Here is a 19,818-nt window from a genome sequence, read left to right as displayed (position 1 = left end):
TTTATATCTCGCTAATATTACTGAATTGTGATTTATTTCTCAGGTGTTATTTCCAATTTTGTCAGTTATGTGTGTAAAGTTGCCACAGGAAGATATGGACCATCACTTGGTGCAGTAAGTATTTCTAATTAAAATTTTAAATTTCATTTTGAAATAATTTTAGACTTAGAAAATTGCAGAATTAAGTACAGAGTTCCTACTGTTAATTAAAGAACCACAGGAGTTCTGGTCGTGGCGCGGTGGTTAACGAATCCGACTGGGAACCATGGGGTTATGGGTTTGGTCCCTGGCCTTGCTCAGTGGGTTGGGGATTCAGCATTGCCGTGAGCTGTGGTGTGGGTCATGGACGTGGCTCGGATCCCATATTGCTGTGGCTCTGGTATGGGCAGGCAGCTGCAGCTCCAATTAGACCCCTAGCCTGGGAACCTCCATATGCCACAGGAGTGGCCCTAGAAAAGCCAAAAAGAGGAAAAAAAAATGTAGAACCACAATACAGTTATCAAAGCCAGAAAAATTAACATTAAAACAATTCTGTTATCTAATCTATATCTAATGTAGAATTTATACATTTGTAAAGCCTTATCATTTCAGGCTATAGCTTTTAGCCATTGGTCGTTTATGTATACCTAACTGGCACAGAGTACCTATCATGAGGAGTAGTCAGAATAGTGGGTATCCAGTTCCCATAAACCAGAGAGCCTAATCTACCATTGGAAAATTCTGAGTAGTTACAGGTTTGAACTTAATACTGCATCCTCCTCCTTAGTATTTGAGTGCTATGCAGATTCGTCTGCCAGATGCTGTACTTATTAGTAGGGACATATTAAAGGTGATAGGTGGGGTATTGGAGAGAGCTATCAATTTTAAAGTGGGGGTTAGGAGTCAGAATTCTATATTCTCTATTTAAGATGAACTGTCTGCTGTTGTCTGTTGCCCAAACTGGCTGCTGTGTGAGTCTGTAATAGTAACACATGGGGTTCTTCAAAAATCCTGACTTCCCCTTCACAGGGGGTTTGCTGTCTTGTGCACATCTGGCCTCTATAATTTGTTCACCCTTGCCCTGGTTACCTACTCCATGTCCTAAATGAATCACAGCAACTTTCAAGGGTACCAGAACCACCTCAGAAGATGGGACTCCCCACAGAACTTGCTGGGTCGTGGTTCCTCTAGAGTGCAACATGTTTGTTATACAGGCCCAATTTATATGTATTCTGAAAGATCTCTTCTGACTAGAACTTTCAGCATCTGCTCCCAAGTTGATCAGCATATACTGTTTTAAGCAGAGTAAATATCAATATCACTGAGATTTGAAAATTAGAGAAAAGCCTTTCAGACTTTATAGCAGGTGTGCTGCAACTTGAGTATCCTAGATTTTTAAATAAAACCCAAAAAAGTCAACTCAACAAAACCCAGAAGAAATCAAGTCGAAGCCTTATTTTCTGAGAGAGAAAAGTAATAAAATTACACTTTTTCCTAAAATGAAACAAATTTAATTTGGTTAGCTGGTGTGAAAGAAGGGGATTAAAGTCCTGTTATGTCCCTCTAAATTGCTTATCCATAGATGATTCTTTATCCAAAGTGCTCATTATAGAAATTTCAGTATTGAAGTTCTCATTAACTGTGCATTTCTATGTAAAGCTAGTTTCTCTGTGACTGTAACTTATTGTACTTACTTACGTTACTTTAGGTGGTTCCATTAGCTTTCTAAAATTTTTTTTTCTTTTTTTTTTTTTTTTCTTTTCTAGGGCCGCTCCTGCGGCATAGGGAGGCTCCCAGGCTAGGGGTCCAATGGGAGCTGCAGCCGCTGACCTACACCAGAGCCCCAGCAACTCGGGATCTGAGCTGTGTCTGCAATGTACACCACAGCTTACGGCAACGCTAGATCCTTAACCCACTGAGCAGGGCCAGGTACTGAACCCGTAACCTCATGGTTTCTAGTCAGATTCATTAACCACTGCGCCATGACGGGAACTCCATAGCCTTCTAAAATTTTCTAAAAGTGACTTTTTATCTTCACAAATTTAAATATATTTATGTGTATGAATAAATTGCAGCTTGCTCTTTTTGGACAAATGTTTGCTCTATCCCATATAGAGAGTCTTTATTTTTACCTTCTCTAGTCAGGTGCTTTTAAAAATATAATGGAAGTAAACTCTTCGTTCCAACTTTTCAAAGATCAAAGAGACATGACAATTAAATGCAGTACATGGGGGGAAAGTAGCCACAAAGTGGAAAAACTGACAAAACTGGAATATGTTCAATAGAGTAAAAGAGAAAATATCACACACACAGATACATATACAAATTTAAAAAACTGACCATACCAAGTGTTGGTGAGGATATGGAGAAACTGGAAATCTCACATATTGCTGGTAGGAAAATAAAATACTCTAACCATTTTGGAAAACAGTTTGGCAGTTGCTGTACTTGCCCATCATAGCTGACCATATTTTGTTTTTACTTATGTCTCTCATGCCACTCTATAAGCTCCATTATGGCAGGACTGCCAATTTTGTTCCTCTCTGGGTCCCCAGCATCTAGTATAGTGCCCAATAGGACTCAAGTATTTCACTGATAATTGTGAGATTTAGTGTGAACCAGAGGTTATGAGCCTGTTTCTCAAGCATCCTATCATTAAGAGGAATAGGGAACATGTCCAGTGTTAAGAAAGTTTAATTTTCATCATTTATCCAGGAGATATTTCATAGCCATTGTTAATTTAAATTATGAAGCTTACATAGCAACCTGGAAAAACAAACATAGAAGAAAAAACTATGCAGCAATTTTAATTTCAGTTATTATAATAAGAAATGGTTGTACTGATCATAAGTTGGGAAGTTTATTTTCGAATGCAGTGTTATTGGAGGAATTGCTTCTCAAGCAGGTGGATGCATGTGTGTCTCTGGGAGGATGCCATGAGGGGAGGGTCCATACAGAGCCTTGGGATAAATTTGCATGCTTTCCTGGAACAGAACATTTGTCAAAGGTTTTAAGAAAGATGTTTAGTTTTATTGTGAAGCAGGAGGCAAATTTCACACGATTTATGATAAAGCATTAAACTTGGAAGAAATTTCATGTATGTGGGCTCCTTTGGGCAAATTTATACTCTGTGGCTGAAGGAGCTTTGTTAAAGTGTGACAGGTGCTTTTTTTTTTTTTTTTTTTTCCTGTCTCTTTTTGTCTTTTTAGGGCTGCACCCACAGCATATGGAAGTTCCCAGGCCAGGGGTCTAATTGGAGCTATAGCTGCCAGCCTATGCCAGGGCCACAGCAACGCCAGATCCGAGCCGTGTCTGCGACCTACACCACAGTTCGTGGCAACACCGGATCCTTAACCCACTGAGTGAGGCCAGGCATCGTACCCGCAACCTCATGGTTCCTAGTCGGATTGTTTCCGCTGCTCCACGACGGGAAATCCGAGAAGTACTTTTTTAGTCATTATGAGAAGTGATGGATGTGATATGTGGAACACTGTCCCTGAAGTTCATTAAGTGCTGATGTGCAAGTTGTTATTTCTTACTGCCTGTAGTTCTCTAGTTTAATCTTTGCCGGATGGTTACTGTGATGTACTTGGAGCCCTTTTGCCTAATATTTTTATTCATTAGTAACTGAAAACTTTTAAGCTTCGTGCTCACCTAGATGTTTGTGGTTTAAAAGCTTTCTCGGATAAAAGTATTTCTATTTTAGACATTGTGGTCACTAAACAGTCGCACATTGAGAGTTTCCCCTTTTCACCAACGTCTTACTTTGCAGTCGGGCGCAATCATGACCGTCCTGGCAGCTGTCTGCACCAAGATCCCAGAGGGGAGGCTCGCCATTATCTTCCTTCCAATGTTCACGTTCACCGCAGGGAATGTGAGTATTTTTATGAAGCAAAGTGCTGGGACAGTGGTGATATTTTTACATTGACTGAATTTTTGCCCTTAAATTAGAAATATCAATGTTGGAGGAATCAAAGTTGTACCATTTCTGTTCTCCTTTGCTGGCTTTCAGGCCCTAAAAGCCATTATTGCCATGGATACAGCAGGAATGATCCTGGGATGGAAATTTTTTGATCATGCAGCACATCTTGGGGGAGCTCTCTTTGGAATGTAAGTTCGAGTGTGATTGATTGTTACACTGCTTTCTCGGGTCCTCTCCCTCCCCCGCCCCAAGGAAGGCAGTTGGGCAGGTAGTTCTGTGATGGATGCAGAGGCACGTGGGACTGGGAGGTTGAGGAAAGCCCAACATGCTTGGCTTTGGCCTTGCACAGCTTCAACATGTGAGGTGGGCTGTGAGACTACTGGCCCTGCCCCTGCTGGGTCATTCATAGGGAGAGACCATCTGTGCTTTTTACCATACCCTTAGCCTCAAGTCAACCCCAACTCCTGACCCGTCACAATTCCTAGTTCTCCTTGGAGACTGTTCCCCAGCCCCCTAGTCTGTGCTCTATTCCTTTCCCCACTCTCAAGCCACCTCTCCCCTCCCCACTTCCCACCTTGCTCCCCCATCCCACTACCACTGTCCTCATCTCAGTGCTGGGTAGACACCCTGAGTGGGTGGAGCTGGTCCTCTGCCTGGGTGAGTGTGCAGGTGCTCCTGTGTGACTGGAGTAGAGGCCAGACATCATAAACTAGAGCTGACTTCTTACTATGCATCTGTTATGCAGCAGGCACTGAGCTAGTCACCTTGCATTGTGTCATTATTATTATTACCTCTTTTTTATTGATGGGAAACTGAGGCTCAGAAGCAATCTTCCCAGGTCTAACAGCTCTTAAGTAGCAGAGGAGAGATTTAAACCCAGATCCAGGAGTTCCTGTTGTGGCTCAGCAGAAACGAATCTGACTAGTATCCTTGAGGACGTGGGTTCGATCCCTGGCCTCCCTCAGTGGGTTAAGGGTCCGGTGTTGGCTGTGAGCTGTGATGTAGGTTGCAGACAGGGCTTGGAGCCCAAGTTGCTGTGGCTGTGGCGTAGGCCAGCAGCTGCAGCTCCAATTCGACCCCTAGCCTGGGAACCTCCATATGCCTTGGGTGCGGCCCTAAAAAGACAAAAAACAAAACAAAAAACAAAAACCCAGATCCAGAGCCCTTCCTGCTCTCATCACACCGTAGTGATTACAATTGTGTTGTGGTTACAAGTTCTCTCATTTGTGCCTCAGGCAATGGACTCTTGCCGAAAACAGAGTGACACAGTCGCAGAACTTCCCTAGGACTCCTGGAGTCCATCTGACCGTGGAGTCCCTTCAGCAGAGTTGTTGTCTGTTTCATAAGCTGGATCCCTAATGGCTTCTCTTTTCTTGCATAAATGTTGCCTTTTGGCCTTCCTTGGTTTTTACTTTATTTCATGACAATGGGAAATCTTAGTGTTTTAATTGAAAAAAAAAAAAAAGTAGAAAAATCTATTCTAAGTGGAGCAGTCTTGCCCAGTAGGCGGTAGAACTAAATGCCATTATGCCATTTATAATTTTCAGTGATGATTAAAGAATAGCACATGTGAGTGCTAGCTTTAACAGCAGCACATTATAAATAGTAGAAACTCACCTGATATTACAGTACATACAGAACATAGACTGATGAAAAGGGGTTCAGTTTTATGAACTCTGAATTTACCTGGCTCCTTTCACATATACTTAAATAATCTTTTCCCCAGCAGTTTTTTATTCTTCCTAACTATAATTAGATGACCTTTTTTTTTGTTCTGAAAATTGGATCAAATGCATTGTAAAGTCCAGGATCTGAAAGACAGAGGAATCCTTTCTTTTTGCTGTTTCCAATTTCACCTGCTTTCATTGACTAGATCTCAGTCATAGCCAGAATTCATCTTTTCTAACATCTTTAATCTAGATTTAGAAATCTTAGAGTTCCTGTTGTGGCTCAGCAAGTTAAGGACCCGACATTGTCTCTGTGAGGATGCTGGTTTGATCCCTGGCCTGGCTTACTGGTGTTGCAGTGAGCTGTGGCATAGGTTGATGTGGCTTGGATACAGTATTGCTATGGCTGTGGTGTGGCATAGGCTGCAGCAGTAGCTGCAGCTGCAATTCGACCAGTGGCCCAGGAACTCCATGCGCCATGGTGCAGCCGTAAAAAGAAAAAGAAAATAGATTTAGAAATCTTTACTAATGCTAAAGATTCTGTTAGTAACCTCCTGCATGTTTCTTTGTCTTTGTCCCTGACCATGTTTTATGGTCTTCACCTTGAGTTGCTGCAATAATGATAGCTTCGTATACTGAATATTTGCTGTGTGCCTAAGCTAAGGACTAATTTAAATACTCTTAAAATCCTGTGTGATATTCCAGCTTACAGCAAGGAAACTGCTTGAAGCAGGACTTTTGTCCAAAGTTACAACAGCCTGTCATAGCAGAGCTGGAGTTTCAGACTGAGCATTAGACTGTGAGGCTGCTACCAAAACCAAAAAACGATCCTCAGAAATTAGTCTTTTTTAGGGTTGCACCCGAGGCATATGGAGGTTCCCAGGCTAGGGGTCAAATTGGAGCTGTAGCTGCTGGTCTACACCAGAGCCACAGCAATGCCAGCTCTGAGCCGCATCTGCAACCTACACAACAGCTCACAGCAATGCTGGATCCTTAACCCTCTGAGTGAGGCCAGGGATTGAACCTGTGTCCTCATGGATACTAGTTAGATTTGTTTCTGCTGAGCCATGAAGGGAACTCCAGAAATTAGTCATTTTGAAATATTTTCCTAATTTTAATTTAACCAAATGACCATCTGAACTTACATAAGTATAATCAAAATAGTGTACCTGTAAGATTAAAATCGACTCTTTCCTTGAAATAAGTAGGTTAAAAAGATTTGAGAGGAGGAGTTCCTGTTGTGGCTCAGCAGTAACGAACCCGACTAGTAACCATGAGGATGTGGGTTCGATCCCCGGCCCAAATTAGGGATCCAGCGTTGCTGTGAGCTATGTGGTGTAGTGTAGGCTGGCAGTTACAGCTCCAATTTGACCCCTAGTCTGGGAACTTCCATGTACTGTGAGTGTGGCCCTAAAAAAAGAAGAAAAAAAGATTTGAGAGGATACTTTTAATGGAGAGTTCCCAAGAAGTGTTTGCTTCATTTAAGAGTTTTATAGTTGCCTTTGAGTCTTAGGGTGGTCCTTTTTCTCATGTTTTAAGTTCACCAGAGAACTTCACTCTAAGCCCAAAAGAATTTTGTTACATGCCTATTAATTTGCGTATTTCTAAAGTGCCTTTTTTCTTTCCATAAATTTACTGATTATTTTTCAAAATTTGAATGGTGACTATTTTTCATGATTAAAATTTAACTATATTGAGTATTAAGATTCACATATAATTCAGGCCCTTTGTAATAAAAAATACATGCTCAGAACATTTTTAAAATGTTAAAAAATAAAATTTCTATTCTGTTATCAATTAAGTTGAATGGAACATTTTTTTTTCAGGCAGGTGTCTGAGATGGAAAGAGCAACAGAATCTGGCTTCTCCCTCAAGGAACATGAAATCTGTTTGGGGAAACCAGGGCAAAGATAAAAATTTCAGTAACTTTTTTTTTTTTTTTTTTTGGGCCGCACCATGCATGTGAAGTTCCTGGGCCAGGGATCGAATCCAAGCCAGAGCTGTGCCCTATGCCACAGCTGCGGCAACACCAGATCCTTAACTTGCTGTACCACAGTGGGAACTCCAACAAAAACTTTTAGTAATAGCTATTCCAAGTCATTCCCCCATCCAGGGACGCTTTCCCCATGTTCTGCCACCCTGGGAAGGGAGGTGCCCTTGAGTCCCTGTGTGGCCTCTGCTGCGCTTGGGTAGAGTGCCTGGTGTGCAGGCCCCTAGGCTTGTGGGCTTCTCAAATCCATCACTCCCTATCTGTTCCTCAGCTTAAGTGGGTGCTCCTTGGTGCTGAAGTATCACCTAGGGGTTAGAGCACAGGTTACAGAGTCAGATTTGGGTTCTAGTCTCAGTTCTGGTGATTCCCAGATGTGCAGCCTGAGCAAGTTACTGAATCTCCCCATGTCTGAGCTTCCTTAGCTCTTTGCTCCAGGCTGCTTTCAGAGATTGTTTAACAGGAGAATGTGGATGAGAGCTATATTTTAAAAGGTGGGCAGAATTTGGATCAGCAGACTCCCTTTTGTGTAGCCAGGTGGAAGATAACAAGAGGCATTTAAATTAGTATAGCCATCATTAGGTGTAAATTCTAATTCCTTACTTAATAAAGAGAGTCCAGGCTTAGAATCACTCTGATCTGCGGGTGAGTCCTTGCCCACTCAGCAGCTGTTAGCACCTTGGATGAACGACTTTCTCTCAGGCTTTGTTTCCTCATGTTTGTAAATAGGAAAAAGAAAAGTGATATGACTTGCAGGGTCCCATCCTACTTCCATCATTTTTTGTTTTAGTTTTGTTTTGTTTTTAGTTTTTTTTTGCGGCATATGGATGTTCCCAGGCTAGGGGTCGAATTGGAACTTCAGCTGTTGGACTACACCACAGCCACAGCAACACCGGATATTTAACCCATCGAGCGAGGCCAGGGATTGAACCTGCATCCTCATGCATACTAATCAGATTCATTTCTGCTGCGCCACAACAGGAACTCCCTTTACTTCAATCTTTAACATAGTATTAATCTATGTATTAACTTTAATCTATGTATTAAAGGTAAGCCATTGATCTACATTAAATAAACTAATCAGTTATTTTTTAAATAAGCTGGATAATAACAGTGGCATTCAGTTTTTTAAAATGTTGACCTGATACCCGTCATCATGGTACTTGACACTTGTGTCATACTGTTTGAATATTGGCCCTGGTTTGTTTGTTTTTTTTCCCCAGATGGTATATTACTTACGGTCATGAACTCATTTGGAAGAACAGGGAACCTCTAGTGAAAATTTGGCATGAAATGAGGACTAACGGCCCCAGGAAAGGAGGTGGCTCTAAGTAAAACTAGGGTTGGACAACACCAGTGCCTCTGGTCCTTGCTGGCTGAAGCCCCAGGAACACATCGGCCCTGGAGTGTCCACATCTTTGCTCCTGCCTGGAAGACACTCAGTATTTAGCTCCTGAGTATTTTAAACTATGTCCCCAGTACATGTCTCATTAAAAAGTGAATTATGACAAAGTTGTGAAATAAAGGTTTATATCTCTAGTTTGTAAACAGAGGGTGTGTGTACTCTTTTGAAGAGCATGAATGCTGCCCTGGGGTCTTGCTGTTTGTCGTACGTGTAATGTAGTTTGAGTCCTGAACCTGACAAGCATTCACATGGAAAGGTCTGATGGGAACTCAGAGGTGCTTGTTTTTTAACGATGGCCTTCTAACATCTCTGCTAAATATTTACTCTTACTTACCCAGCCCTCTCCTTGCTTGGTTGACAGGTAAAAGTTAAGAGCAACTTCTCTCTGGCATGGTCTGAAACAACAGCGGCATTATTTTCTAAAATTTCCCAAGAAAGGTAACATTTTGTGGCAGTGAGTGGCATATACAAAAAGCTATTTTTAGGTTTTGCTTTCTAGGTTAAAGTTGTAGCTAAATTAAGAATTAGTAGGAAGTATCTTGGATAAACTCAGCCTTGAATCTGAGCCTAATTTCATCTTATGTTGGGAAATGTACCTTCTTTGAAGTGGCGCATCTTCCTGACGTAGCAGATAGTGGTCATCGTCATATAGCTTCACTGTAGTGAAACTCACTTGTCCTCATGATTGAGAGTTACTTTTGGGAAATGCAGTTTGAGAATTTCAACGTTTTTCTTGAAAGGATTTATAGGAGAGTTTTAAAATCTTCTGGCACTCTCAAAAGGTCACATCAAATTTTGCACCTTGTACAGGAGGGCTGAGCTTGCGTTGCGGTGGGCACAGCATGGCTCCCTCCTCCCAGGGAGAGGGAGCGGTGCCCACCGCACGTGGTATTGAGAGCTGAATGGCACCACATACCCAGCACATAGGAATTGTCCAGAAATTGGTGGTTCTTATTTTTTCCACCAAGCTGGACTCTTCTCTACTGCAAAGTTCCAGTCATTCTCCCAGGCAGAGGATTCTATTCTGATGTCACTCTGAGGGGAGAAAAATTTTTTAACCCAGCCCTCATTTTGCCAGTAAAGAGCCAGGGCAGTGGTGTGTGGGCGGTGCCCAAGGTCACACTGCTCTGCTTTGTGTTTCTGAATGTGTAGTGATGCTAACAACCCTGTGACCTACGGATGAGGCAAGTGGTGTTTTTCAAAAATGGGATGTGAGGCTGTTATCATATGGACATTCCGTATGGAGGCCAAAATGAAATTCATGTCCTCTGTGGGTAGACCAGGAAAACAGGCAATGAAGACACGTTTCCTCTCCCTGCTTTGTGATGGTTTGGGAAGGAGCGGTTAGAAAGTCACCGTTTTCCCTGTGACAGGCCTTCGGAGGTCAGCACACAGCTCTGGAAGCACAAGCCTAACTGTCCACAGCTTTGGAAACTGTCCCTGTTGTCCTGTTTGCCTGCTGGGGTATCTTAATTTCTCATCTTGGCTTCTCTGCTGACACATGACCACCCCAAGGCTGTGGTCTGCCTGGCTCGTGTGCCCCTCAGCCTGTGCTGCCCCCACTGTCCTCTGAAGTGTGGGGTCCCAGGAGCGCAGCCTTAGCTGTCTCATCTCTCTTCTGCTTCCCGGGGCTTCAGTTATCTCATTTGAGCTCTGGACCCACGGAATGTCTCCATGCTCTCAGTACGTGTCTACGTGCTGGGACCCCACTGCACAGGTACATCAAATACCACTTCTGGCTCAGGTCGGAAACCTGGAGCCATTCTAGATTCCCTCTCCTCTTATTTCTGTGCCTTAAGTCCAATCCCTTGTCTCTAACCTGGACTGTTAAGACTGCTCTCCAATTGCTCTCCAAAATGTCCTTGTACTTTTCATAGGGCCACAGAGCACTCAAAACACTTTAGTCGTTTCCTTTTGTCATCTGTGAAGAACTTAAACTCCCTAGTGTGGCTACCAAGCCCTCCATGGTCCTGCCTCTGACGCCTCTGACTGAACCCTTGGCCCCTGGACTCTGCATTCTCACCCGACCCAGCCGCCCTCCCTTGTGACAGGCAGCAAGTCCAACCCCCGGTCCTCCTTCCACTGTTGGAAAGTTCTGTCACACTGGTTTCCGTTTCTGCTGCCCACTGCACTGCAAACCTGAAGGCACCAGCATTACTCTAGGCACACAGTAACTGCTCTCTGTTTAATTAATGGAGAAATCAAAACAAGAAGAGCTGTTCTTTTTTTTCTGCATGATGGAGTGTTTTAGTCACTGATCTCTAGAGTGGCTGACCTGGGGCCTTGGCGCCCAGGGTTGCACAAAGGCAGCTTACCTAAGTAGGTGTTCAGTCTCCCAGTGTCCTCAGTACACACGCCTGGCTGAGGCAGCTGAACTGCTGCCACTTTGGGGCATTTGTCATATCACTTTGCTGTGCCTTCAAGCTAAGACAGGCAATAGTTTGGGAGAGGAATCTGTATTCTCTCTGGCAGTGGCTGTACTGCAGTTTTCTGAGGTGCAGTCTGGACACCGTCCAAATGTAGGCTTGAGATGGAGTTCTAGGTGGTTAATGCTGTTTCACTAGTGTTGTTAGTAATTGGTCCGCGGTGCATACTGAAGGCTTATGTCAAACATTCAGGAAGCCTTTTAAGAGTGGCCAGGGAGTTGTTTGATACCCTGTCATGCCTTAAACAGACAGATCTTTAGCCTGGAAGATTCCCTGTACTTAGCTCTAGGGAACTTTTTTAACAGCAGCCAAAAATTCGTAGCAGCTTTATAAAGCTAAATCAAGACTTTGTGGCCCATGCCTTAAAATTAGGGATTTTAGACCTCAGGAAATGCCAATGGAAGCTGAATTGGCCTTCACAAATTTGGCATTATAAGGGCTGATTCACACACGCGTTCTCTGGGAAGCGCAGGTCTTCCCTGTGGATCCTCTCATCTCTGCCTCTACCCCTGCTTGCGAGCCCTGTGGTGCAGCCGCGCACAAATCTGGCTGCTACCCCGTCGGCAAGACCACACAGACCCTGGGGAGGCGTGCTGCGGCCTGGGTGCTGGCCCAGGGCAATCAACTAGTAATTGTCGCCAGGCAGCCCTCGGCCTCTGCGAAGCTGGGTCCAATTTATAAAATAACATTTAAGGAATTTTGGATTAAATTACGAAACATTTTTCAAATTGGACACTTGTAAATGCCTCCGGGCGGTTTTAGCCCTACCCCCCACAAACCCACTATATGGCTTTGGCACCCCTCCAGCCGCGCTCTCTTCCCTTGCCAGGGCTGCTGCATCCCAGCACACGCGGCCCTGGCCTCTTGGCGCTGTCCCCAGCCCTCCAGCTCCCTCGGTGGCCACCCCTAGGCCAGGGGGCGGAGCTGCGGCGGCGCAGGGAGGGCTGCGGGGGCGGGGCCGCGGGCGGGCAGCGCGGCCGGAGCGCCGGGAGTCGAGCGGCGGCCGGGCCGGCATGGCGTGGCCCTGCATCAGCCGCCTCTGCTGCCTGGCGCGGCGCTGGAACCAGCTGGACCGCTCCGACGTGGCCGTGCCATTGACCCTGCACAGCTATTCGGACCTCGAGAGCGAGGAGCCGGGCCCGGGCAGTGCCACTTCGCGCAAGTGCCCGTCCCCTGTGGGCGGCCGGGACCCCAGCCGGGACGTGCCGCTTACTCAGTACCAGCGGGACTTTGGCGTGTGGACAGCGCCCGCGGGGCCGAGAGATACAGCACAGGCTCGCAGGCCCGGGGCGGGCAGCCGCAGGGTCAAGCCCCCAGCGCCCCCTTGCCGGGGGGTGTATGTGCTCCCCATCGGAGATGCGGACGGAGCTGCAGCGGCGACCACGTCGTACAGGTGAGGGCCAGGGGAGCACACGGTATCTGGGCCCCATGTCGGAGGGGTCTGAGCCCCGGGAGCCAGGAGCACCAGGGTGGTTAGGAGGGAGGAGGAGCCTGGAGCCCCCATCCCACACACAACTTAAGAGCTGCAGGCGGCCTCTGAGGTAATCCGCTTTGGTCCCTGGCACTGCCAGCGTCTCCTGTGCTCCCTGACCAGACTCACCTCGGTGGGGAGCTCACTGCCTCACTCGCTGCCTTCTCGGGCAGTCCTGTCAGAAATGCTTGCCCTCAACTGAGTTAAACCTGCTTCCCCTTAACTTCCACCAGGGGGGCCCAGCCATAGGAGAGGGGCGCGCAGTCCAGCTGCCGGAGCCAGTGTCTTCTGTTTGTGGTGAGGACCAAATGCACGGCTTCCTAGTGGGTGCTCCCCTGGGGATCCCACTGAGTGACTGAGGGCAGGCCTATGTGTCCTCAGCTCTGGCCTGGACAACTGAGGGGTTTTGCCCTTCTTATTACAACAGTGATGTGTACTCACTGTAGAAAAATTTGAAATCACAGAAATTATTTTGTGTAGTGTAGAAAATGGGTTTAGGTATACCCTTCATCCTACCCCAAACTGTTGTTTCTAATCCTTAACATGGATTGAAGTGCATATCTGTTTATAATTCTTCGATGGTTATATTTGTACTGTACACTTTCTTCATGTCTTGTGTATATAGGTCTGTTACTAGATGTTCTTCTACAACATGAATTTTAATGAATAGGCAGTATGTCCAAATACTAACCTACTCTCATGTCATTGAATGTTTAGAAAATGTTTCTAATTTGGGCCTATTACAAACACTGTTCTTTTGATCTAGTTACTTCATTTCCAGAAATTTTCCCTACAGGTAACCCTGAACATAGGGTGGGAGCTAAGGAATATAAGGTATGTGTTAACACTGTACAGCAGAAAATGGAAACAGTTCCACTATCCTTTAATTATAGCGCTGCCATAGGATGGGCTCTGGGAAACCCAGAATGTCCTGATAGTAGATCTTCCATAGGTACCTGTCAAAAAAAGATGCAGAACCATATGTCTGCTACTATTTGTGTTTTTAAAGGGGCTGAAATATACATAGCTGCTGAAATAAGTGTAAGATGCCTCTGCATGGATGCGTGAAAAAATGGTAATCTCAAGGGAGAGGAAGAAGGGGAAGGAGTTGTGGATGCTCCCTGGGGTGGAAGAAGACTGAAGGACTTTTCCCTTTGCTCTTTTGAGCCACTGCTTCAAAAATATGTTTATTACCTTTAACAAAATTTTTTTAGAGAAAAATAATTTCTATGATAAGCATTCTTTGCTTATACCAGTCTTTGCTTATACCATAATTTCTTTAGTATAAATTCCTACCTGTGGAATTAAAGACCAAAAGGTATGAACTTTTCCCTATAATTTTGTCACTTTTAAAAAGCAACTGTAAAAAAAAAAAAAAAAAAAGGCAAATGTATTGAGGTAAAATTTCCATCCATTATAAGTATACACCTGGGCATCACTACCATAATCAAGACAGGTGGAACATTCCATCTCCCAGAGGTGCCTTCATGGACATGCAGGTTTTAAGGAATTCAGTGGGAGTGACTGTTGCAGGGTGAGGCTTGTGTTCAGGGATGTGTGCTCAAACTGAGCTGCAGAAACGCAGGCAAGGACATTGGGTGGAACAAACACTGAGCCACAGTGCCAGGCCCTAGGCAGGCAGTGGACAGTGCTAACTGATGCATGACTGGACCCTGAACCAGCTGCAGTGGCCTGAGTGGTGATGGGTCTCAAAGGCCAGAAGTCCTGAGTGTGCAGCGCCCTCAAATGTGCAGACCCAGGGCAGAGCTGGCAGGGTGAAGGCTTCAGCTTAAGGAAGGGAAGCGCTTTCTAATAACTAGGATTGAGTGTGATGGGTGAGCCTTGCCTGGTGCTGAGCTGCTCACTGGGAGTGTCCAGTGAAGGCTGAGCTTTTAGAAGCAGTCCCTCACCTTTGATGAGCAGATGGCAGATTGAAATGTCTTGCTGGTCCTTCCAGCTCAAGTGATACTAAAGGTACTAGTTAATACTCTTTGGTTAGCATGAGCCAGGCACCGGGCTTAGGGGTTCCCATGTATTGTCTCCCGAAGATGCACACTAACCCTCTGGGATCAGTTCAGTTCTTGCTGTTCCCACTCTACAGATGAGCAACCTGAGTGGCTGGTGTGAGCTCACGCAGAGCAGAGTGGAATCTGAGTGTGTCTTACCTAGAGGCTAAACTGATGCCCCCAACAGGTTATCATCCCCTAAGATGCTGCCGCCTCTGGATCAGGCAGTTCCTTGATCAGGGGTGAGCAGATACCAACAAGCGTTGGGACACACTGAGCTCTTAGCTCTCACTCCTGGTGTCTAAGCTTGGTGGATCTCTTGTCCCTCTGACCCTTTCCTCATTTGTAAAGCAGAAATAGTAAGAGCTGGGCTGCCTGGCAGAGACACAGGTCACTGCTGAGCTTGGCTCCCCCAGCACCATGCCAGCTGACTTCTGGGACCCTCTACCTCCTGGCTCTACTACTGACATGAGCGACTCCATCCGGCTTGCCTTCTTGAAAGATGCTCACAGGGAACCTAAGAGATCATAGTACTGTGGCTACTTTTCTTCACCCCAGCAGTTCCTTCCTTGCCAGGGCCCTGGTCTCCAGGTGAGAACTGACCTGCCTCACTCGCTCAGCCAGATGGGCAGCGGGGTCCTGCCCACTGCCAGCCTGGGACTCTCCTCCTGACCAGTTCCTTCTAGAGTCTCCCCCTCCAGAACTCTAGCTTCTCCCACTTCTGGACGATCTCCTTCCTCAGTCATCTTCCTCCCTCCTTCCTGGGTGAGTCAGTTAAAGGGCTAAGAGTCAAAGTGCCAGACTTAACTCCCTCTTTTCCAACTGTCCAACTTGAAAGCTCAGGGAAGTTAAGCGATTTGCTTGAAGCCGTTTTGGGCTGACAACCCAGGCCCAGGATCCTCAGTCTGTGATACCCTGGGTGGTCCTCTGCCTATCGGTGAGAGGGACTGTGGCCCTCAGAGTCCAGCTGAGGCTCCCATGAGGTGGATGATAGTGGAATCTGCTTGGTGGGGGGAGGCACAGTGAACTTGGCTAGTCCGGTATTTTTATTATCTCATGTAGAGCCATGAGTCTGCCTGCTTCCTCTTCTGGGCAGTTACCAGGCCCTGTCTGCAGTGTCCCTTCTCCATCCCCACTGTAGTATCTCCCCTGCTCCCGCCTCTAGTACCAGCCCTGCCCCAGGAGCAGCCACAGGCACTGCTCTAGCTCCTGGCTCTGGTTGCCTCCTGCTCTGGGACCCCCTGCAACCACCCTGAGGTAGCAGGCTTGGGCTGCCTGGCCCAAGGCACAGCTCAGTTTGGGAACAGAAGGGCACACCCAGGGGAGGACCTGCTTCCCAGAGGAAACAGAGCAGCAGATGGCTTGGGCAGCTGGTCTTGAAACCTTGCAGCTTTGGAAGCAAAAATTATCTGATAGGGCCCTGGCCCAGTTCACTTCCTGGCACCCAAGTGCTGACCACAAAAAAACACAGCTGCTCTCTGCACACGTGGCCTGCCCAGTGGTGCCCAGCTGTGCTGCTGCCAGGGAGAAAAGGCAGCTTTGTTGACCTCAGGGCCTGGAATCCTGCCAGGACTGTGGATGGGAGATAGGCCAGACCCAGCCCACATGTGGGTGCTGCCCCCGGCCAGCTGGACACTTTCCCCCACAACATCACCATGACAAGGGTTCCTGTGGGCACGGGAGCTCTCTGCCATTTAATAGTGTAGTTGATAGAATTAAAATAGGTCTTCTTTTGTTTGTTTAAAGGAATTGAAGAGTTAAAGAACATGGAATGCTGAGCACAAGGAGCTAGGCTGTGCCAGCCTTGTCCCCTCCCTCCAGGGAGCTTCTACCCCAAGCCAGAGGCAGACCACCATCCCTCCCTGCACTGCACGAGCACACAGCAACAGGCAAAAGCCAGGCCATCTTTAGTTTCTTGAGAGAGTCACCATGATTTATTCCCTTTTGCAGCAGATAATTAAAAAATTACTAAAAATTAAACATAACCCTGAGCCTCATTTTCCTCCTAAGTGGTAACTATGGAGGACTGTGCTGTGCACTGTCCAGGCCAGCACCTCCTCAGGATCTAAGGTCCGCCAGTGACATGGGCTGGAGGTGAGCGACTTCGCTGGTTCTGGGCTTCCAGGACCCTTTGAAGTGGCCTGGAGATGAGTGAGGGAGCCCTGGAGGGCACGGCTGGAAAGTGCTCCCTTCAAGGCCCCGTGCAGGCCAGGTGCCTGCCGGGACAGGAGGATCCCAACTGCTGCTGGAGCTTCCCATGCATCCTGTGCCTGTTGGCAACAGGGGAGAAAGTTTCTGCTCCTATGCCCTGTGGGGTTGGGGTGAGCAGACCTCCCAGTGGAGCTCTCAGAAGCAGAGGGCTAGTCCAGAGTCTGTGCTTCTTCTGCTGGTTCTGCCTTTTTAAGGAGAGAAAGAAACATTTGCAGCCAAAGCAGCATCTAAGCAGTGGACGGGCGTTGGCCAGGAACACTGAAGCCCGTGGCAAAGGCAACAGCTTCTGAGGGGCTAGGGGAGAGGATGGCCGACTCTGTGCAAGGCTGTAATGTGTCCTCTGTTCCAGACAGGAATTCCAGGCCTGGACTGGAGTGAAACCGTCCAAATCCACAAAGGCGAAACCCACCACAGTCATCACAACCCACAGCTCCAGATGGGACGGCAGCCCTGGGGCTGGCTTCCAGGTCAGTCCAAAGCTGATGCTGTGGGATGAGGGGCTGAGTGCCTGGCTGCAGGGCTGAGGACAGAGGTCTTTTTCCAGGTTAGGGACAAGGAGTCAGATTTGGATGGTGTAGGATGGCATTATACAGGGACAGTGGTGTCAGAGAGCCAATCATCCCTCTCAAACAGAAAACCAAGGTGCTTCTTGTTGCCGCTTGTGTGTCCCCCTAGCGCTGGCGTCTCTGGGGAGCAGGGGGTCTCTTCCCCTCCTAAATCCCACTCTTACCGTTGACCACTGACAAGCCCTCCCAGTGCTTGGCATTCGTGAGAGGAAGCAATGGATGGGAGGTGGGGCTGCTCAGCTTCCTGACTCAACCCAAAGGAGGCTTCAGAAGCAGACTCCAGGGTCCACGCGGCTGCGAATGCACATGCACGTTTCCCCTGAAGACCCTTTGGTTCAGCAACTTTCGAGGATGGCAGAGTGGGGATGTTTTCCCTGGATTCATGGGGAGGGGGAAAGTCGAGGAAAAGGCCATATTTCCACTGATTTGTGGCAACATTTCATGTCTGTCTCAGGTCCCTGAGGTGAGAAAGAAGTTCGCCCCTAATCCCTCAGCCATCTTCCAGGCCCCTGCACCCCGGATCCTCAACGTGTGACTGTCCATCGAGAGGAGTGAGCCCCGGGCAACAGAACCCGTGCCCCAGGGGCTGGGTGAGGTCTTGGTCCGGATGGACCCTGTGCAGAGGCACCGCTCCTCGCGGGCAGAACAGAGGCCCAGGAGGACCACCACGCCACCCTCTTCTTCCTCAAGAAGTGTGCAGAAGGCTTCGGATCTTTAACTGCCTCGTTTGGCCGCCCTTCGGTTTTTAAATCTGAAGAACTTGATCAACTCTACCAAGAACTGGTCCCTGGGGGCTGAGGAATATGGACATAATAGGTCCTTGGAAGATCCAGTAATGTCCCCTTTGTCCTCCCAGGCTGCATGATAATTTTATAACCTATGGTAACCCAAGGCAATAGCCTTGGATAGTCCTGCAAAAGGCTCACTCGTTCAGGCTGTACGAGAAATCTTAGGTTATCCCCTGCGTGGGACTCATGATGATGCCAACGAGTAACCACGGAGAAATTCCCAAAGAAACAAAGTATCAATCATACCGTTTCAACTTTAAAGACAATTTCTTTATGGCCAAGATGACCCTGATTTTAACCAAACATTTCTTGGGATGAGTGAAGTACCAAACCAATGACATTTACCATGTGGTAGGGTTTTGAACCTCACAAGCTCCAGTGCTGTCCCCTTAACATATTAATGACTAGATGGGAACTACTATACACACTGGCTAAAAACAGAGCTTTGGGGGGGAAAGGGTGGCATTAACCTCATTCCCTAAAAGACCTTTAAAAAGTCACCTCATTACAGGGAGCTCACTACCTGTTGAGGAGGCAGCTCATTTTGTTTTTGGAAGGCCCTCCCCTGACTTTCTCGATAAATTCCAGCTAATGGAGCCACCTGGAACCAGCTTGGTCCCCTCTTTGCACAGCAGCCCTTGAAACATCTGAAGGAGTCTGTGTTCCTTTTACAGCTGAGAGGCACCAGCTTGGGACAGTATTGCTAAGGAAACTCAAGGATTTCCCCTCGGATCTTTATTCCCCTCCAGCCCACAAGGGGCTTAGCTAGGTGAGCATTTACTTTCGCCACAGGAGGTGGCGTTCAGGTTTTAGAAGCAGCTCAAGAGTGGGAGGTGGGGCGTGTTTCCAGCTCAGGCTGCAAGGGGGCCGTCCCCTCAGAGGTGCTAGCTCCTGGCTCCAGCAGGCACAGCCCTTCCCCTTGTTCCAACAGAGGAAATGCTCTGAGAGAATAATTTTAAAGAGAAAAGCAAAACCATATGCTTACACAAAGGCTTCTATTATTTCAGACTTCATTGGTTTGCATGTTAGATGTTTCTAAGAGAAAAGAGACTGCCTGCTGGGCATTCTGTGAGAAGCAAACAGATTAACTGTACAATCTCAGATTTTACTAAAATGCAAATGTACTGTTTCAACTTCTTGTTAACTTATTTCTTTAAATTACTTACAAACATGAGCACCTTCTCATGTCTTCCTTTATCCTCCTCTCGGTCACAGGACTGTGATGTGCCTTGGCTACTGCTGCTGTCCCTTGGAGGCTTGTAGGTTCTGAGGCTTCTCACCCTGGGCTGCAGTCGCAATGGTGCCGTATGTAGTATTTTATGGAACCCACCAACCTCCTCTTTCACTTACTCCCCCCCCCAAACCCTGCCAGGAGCCTGGGGTAAAAGGA

At 47.0% G+C, this 19,818-nt stretch overlaps 2 protein-coding genes across 2 annotated transcripts in view; both read left to right on the top strand.

Moving 5' to 3' along the window:
• Window positions 1-9,103, top strand: part of PARL (presenilin associated rhomboid like) — a 51,980-nt gene extending 42,877 nt beyond the window's left edge. Inside the window, exons 7-10 of the mRNA XM_047787601.1 lie at window positions 44-114; window positions 3,752-3,853; window positions 3,992-4,089; window positions 8,779-9,103. Of these exons, the coding sequence (XP_047643557.1) occupies window positions 44-114; window positions 3,752-3,853; window positions 3,992-4,089; window positions 8,779-8,890 (383 nt within the window). The 3' untranslated portion in view covers window positions 8,891-9,103. The remainder of the gene's footprint in view (window positions 1-43; window positions 115-3,751; window positions 3,854-3,991; window positions 4,090-8,778) is intronic.
• Window positions 9,104-12,369: 3,266 nt separating this feature from the next.
• On the top strand, window positions 12,370-19,602 carry MAP6D1 (MAP6 domain containing 1). Its single transcript, XM_047787588.1, has 3 exons — window positions 12,370-12,779; window positions 17,424-17,541; window positions 18,095-19,602. Exons 1-3 carry the CDS (start codon window positions 12,400-12,402, stop codon window positions 18,173-18,175), a joined length of 579 nt encoding a protein of 192 aa, XP_047643544.1. The 5' UTR covers window positions 12,370-12,399; the 3' UTR covers window positions 18,176-19,602.
• The last annotated feature ends 216 nt before the right edge of the window (window positions 19,603-19,818 follow it).

Source organism: Phacochoerus africanus, chromosome 1 (assembly GCF_016906955.1).
Source record: "Phacochoerus africanus isolate WHEZ1 chromosome 1, ROS_Pafr_v1, whole genome shotgun sequence".
Classification (NCBI taxonomy): domain Eukaryota; kingdom Metazoa; phylum Chordata; class Mammalia; order Artiodactyla; family Suidae; genus Phacochoerus; species Phacochoerus africanus.
This window is presented reverse-complemented; position numbering and strand designations above follow the sequence as displayed.

Excerpts from the sequence above, each read along its gene's own strand:
- MAP6D1 (XM_047787588.1), top strand. The coding sequence starts at position 12,400 with ATGGCGTGGCCCTGCATCAGCCGCCTCTGCTGCCTGGCGCGGCGCTGG. Across the intron at positions 12,780-17,423 it reads GCGGCGACCACGTCGTACAG|ACAGGAATTCCAGGCCTGGA; the intron begins GTGAGGGCCAGG and ends CCTCTGTTCCAG. Across the intron at positions 17,542-18,094 it reads GCCCTGGGGCTGGCTTCCAG|GTCCCTGAGGTGAGAAAGAA; the intron begins GTCAGTCCAAAG and ends TGTCTGTCTCAG.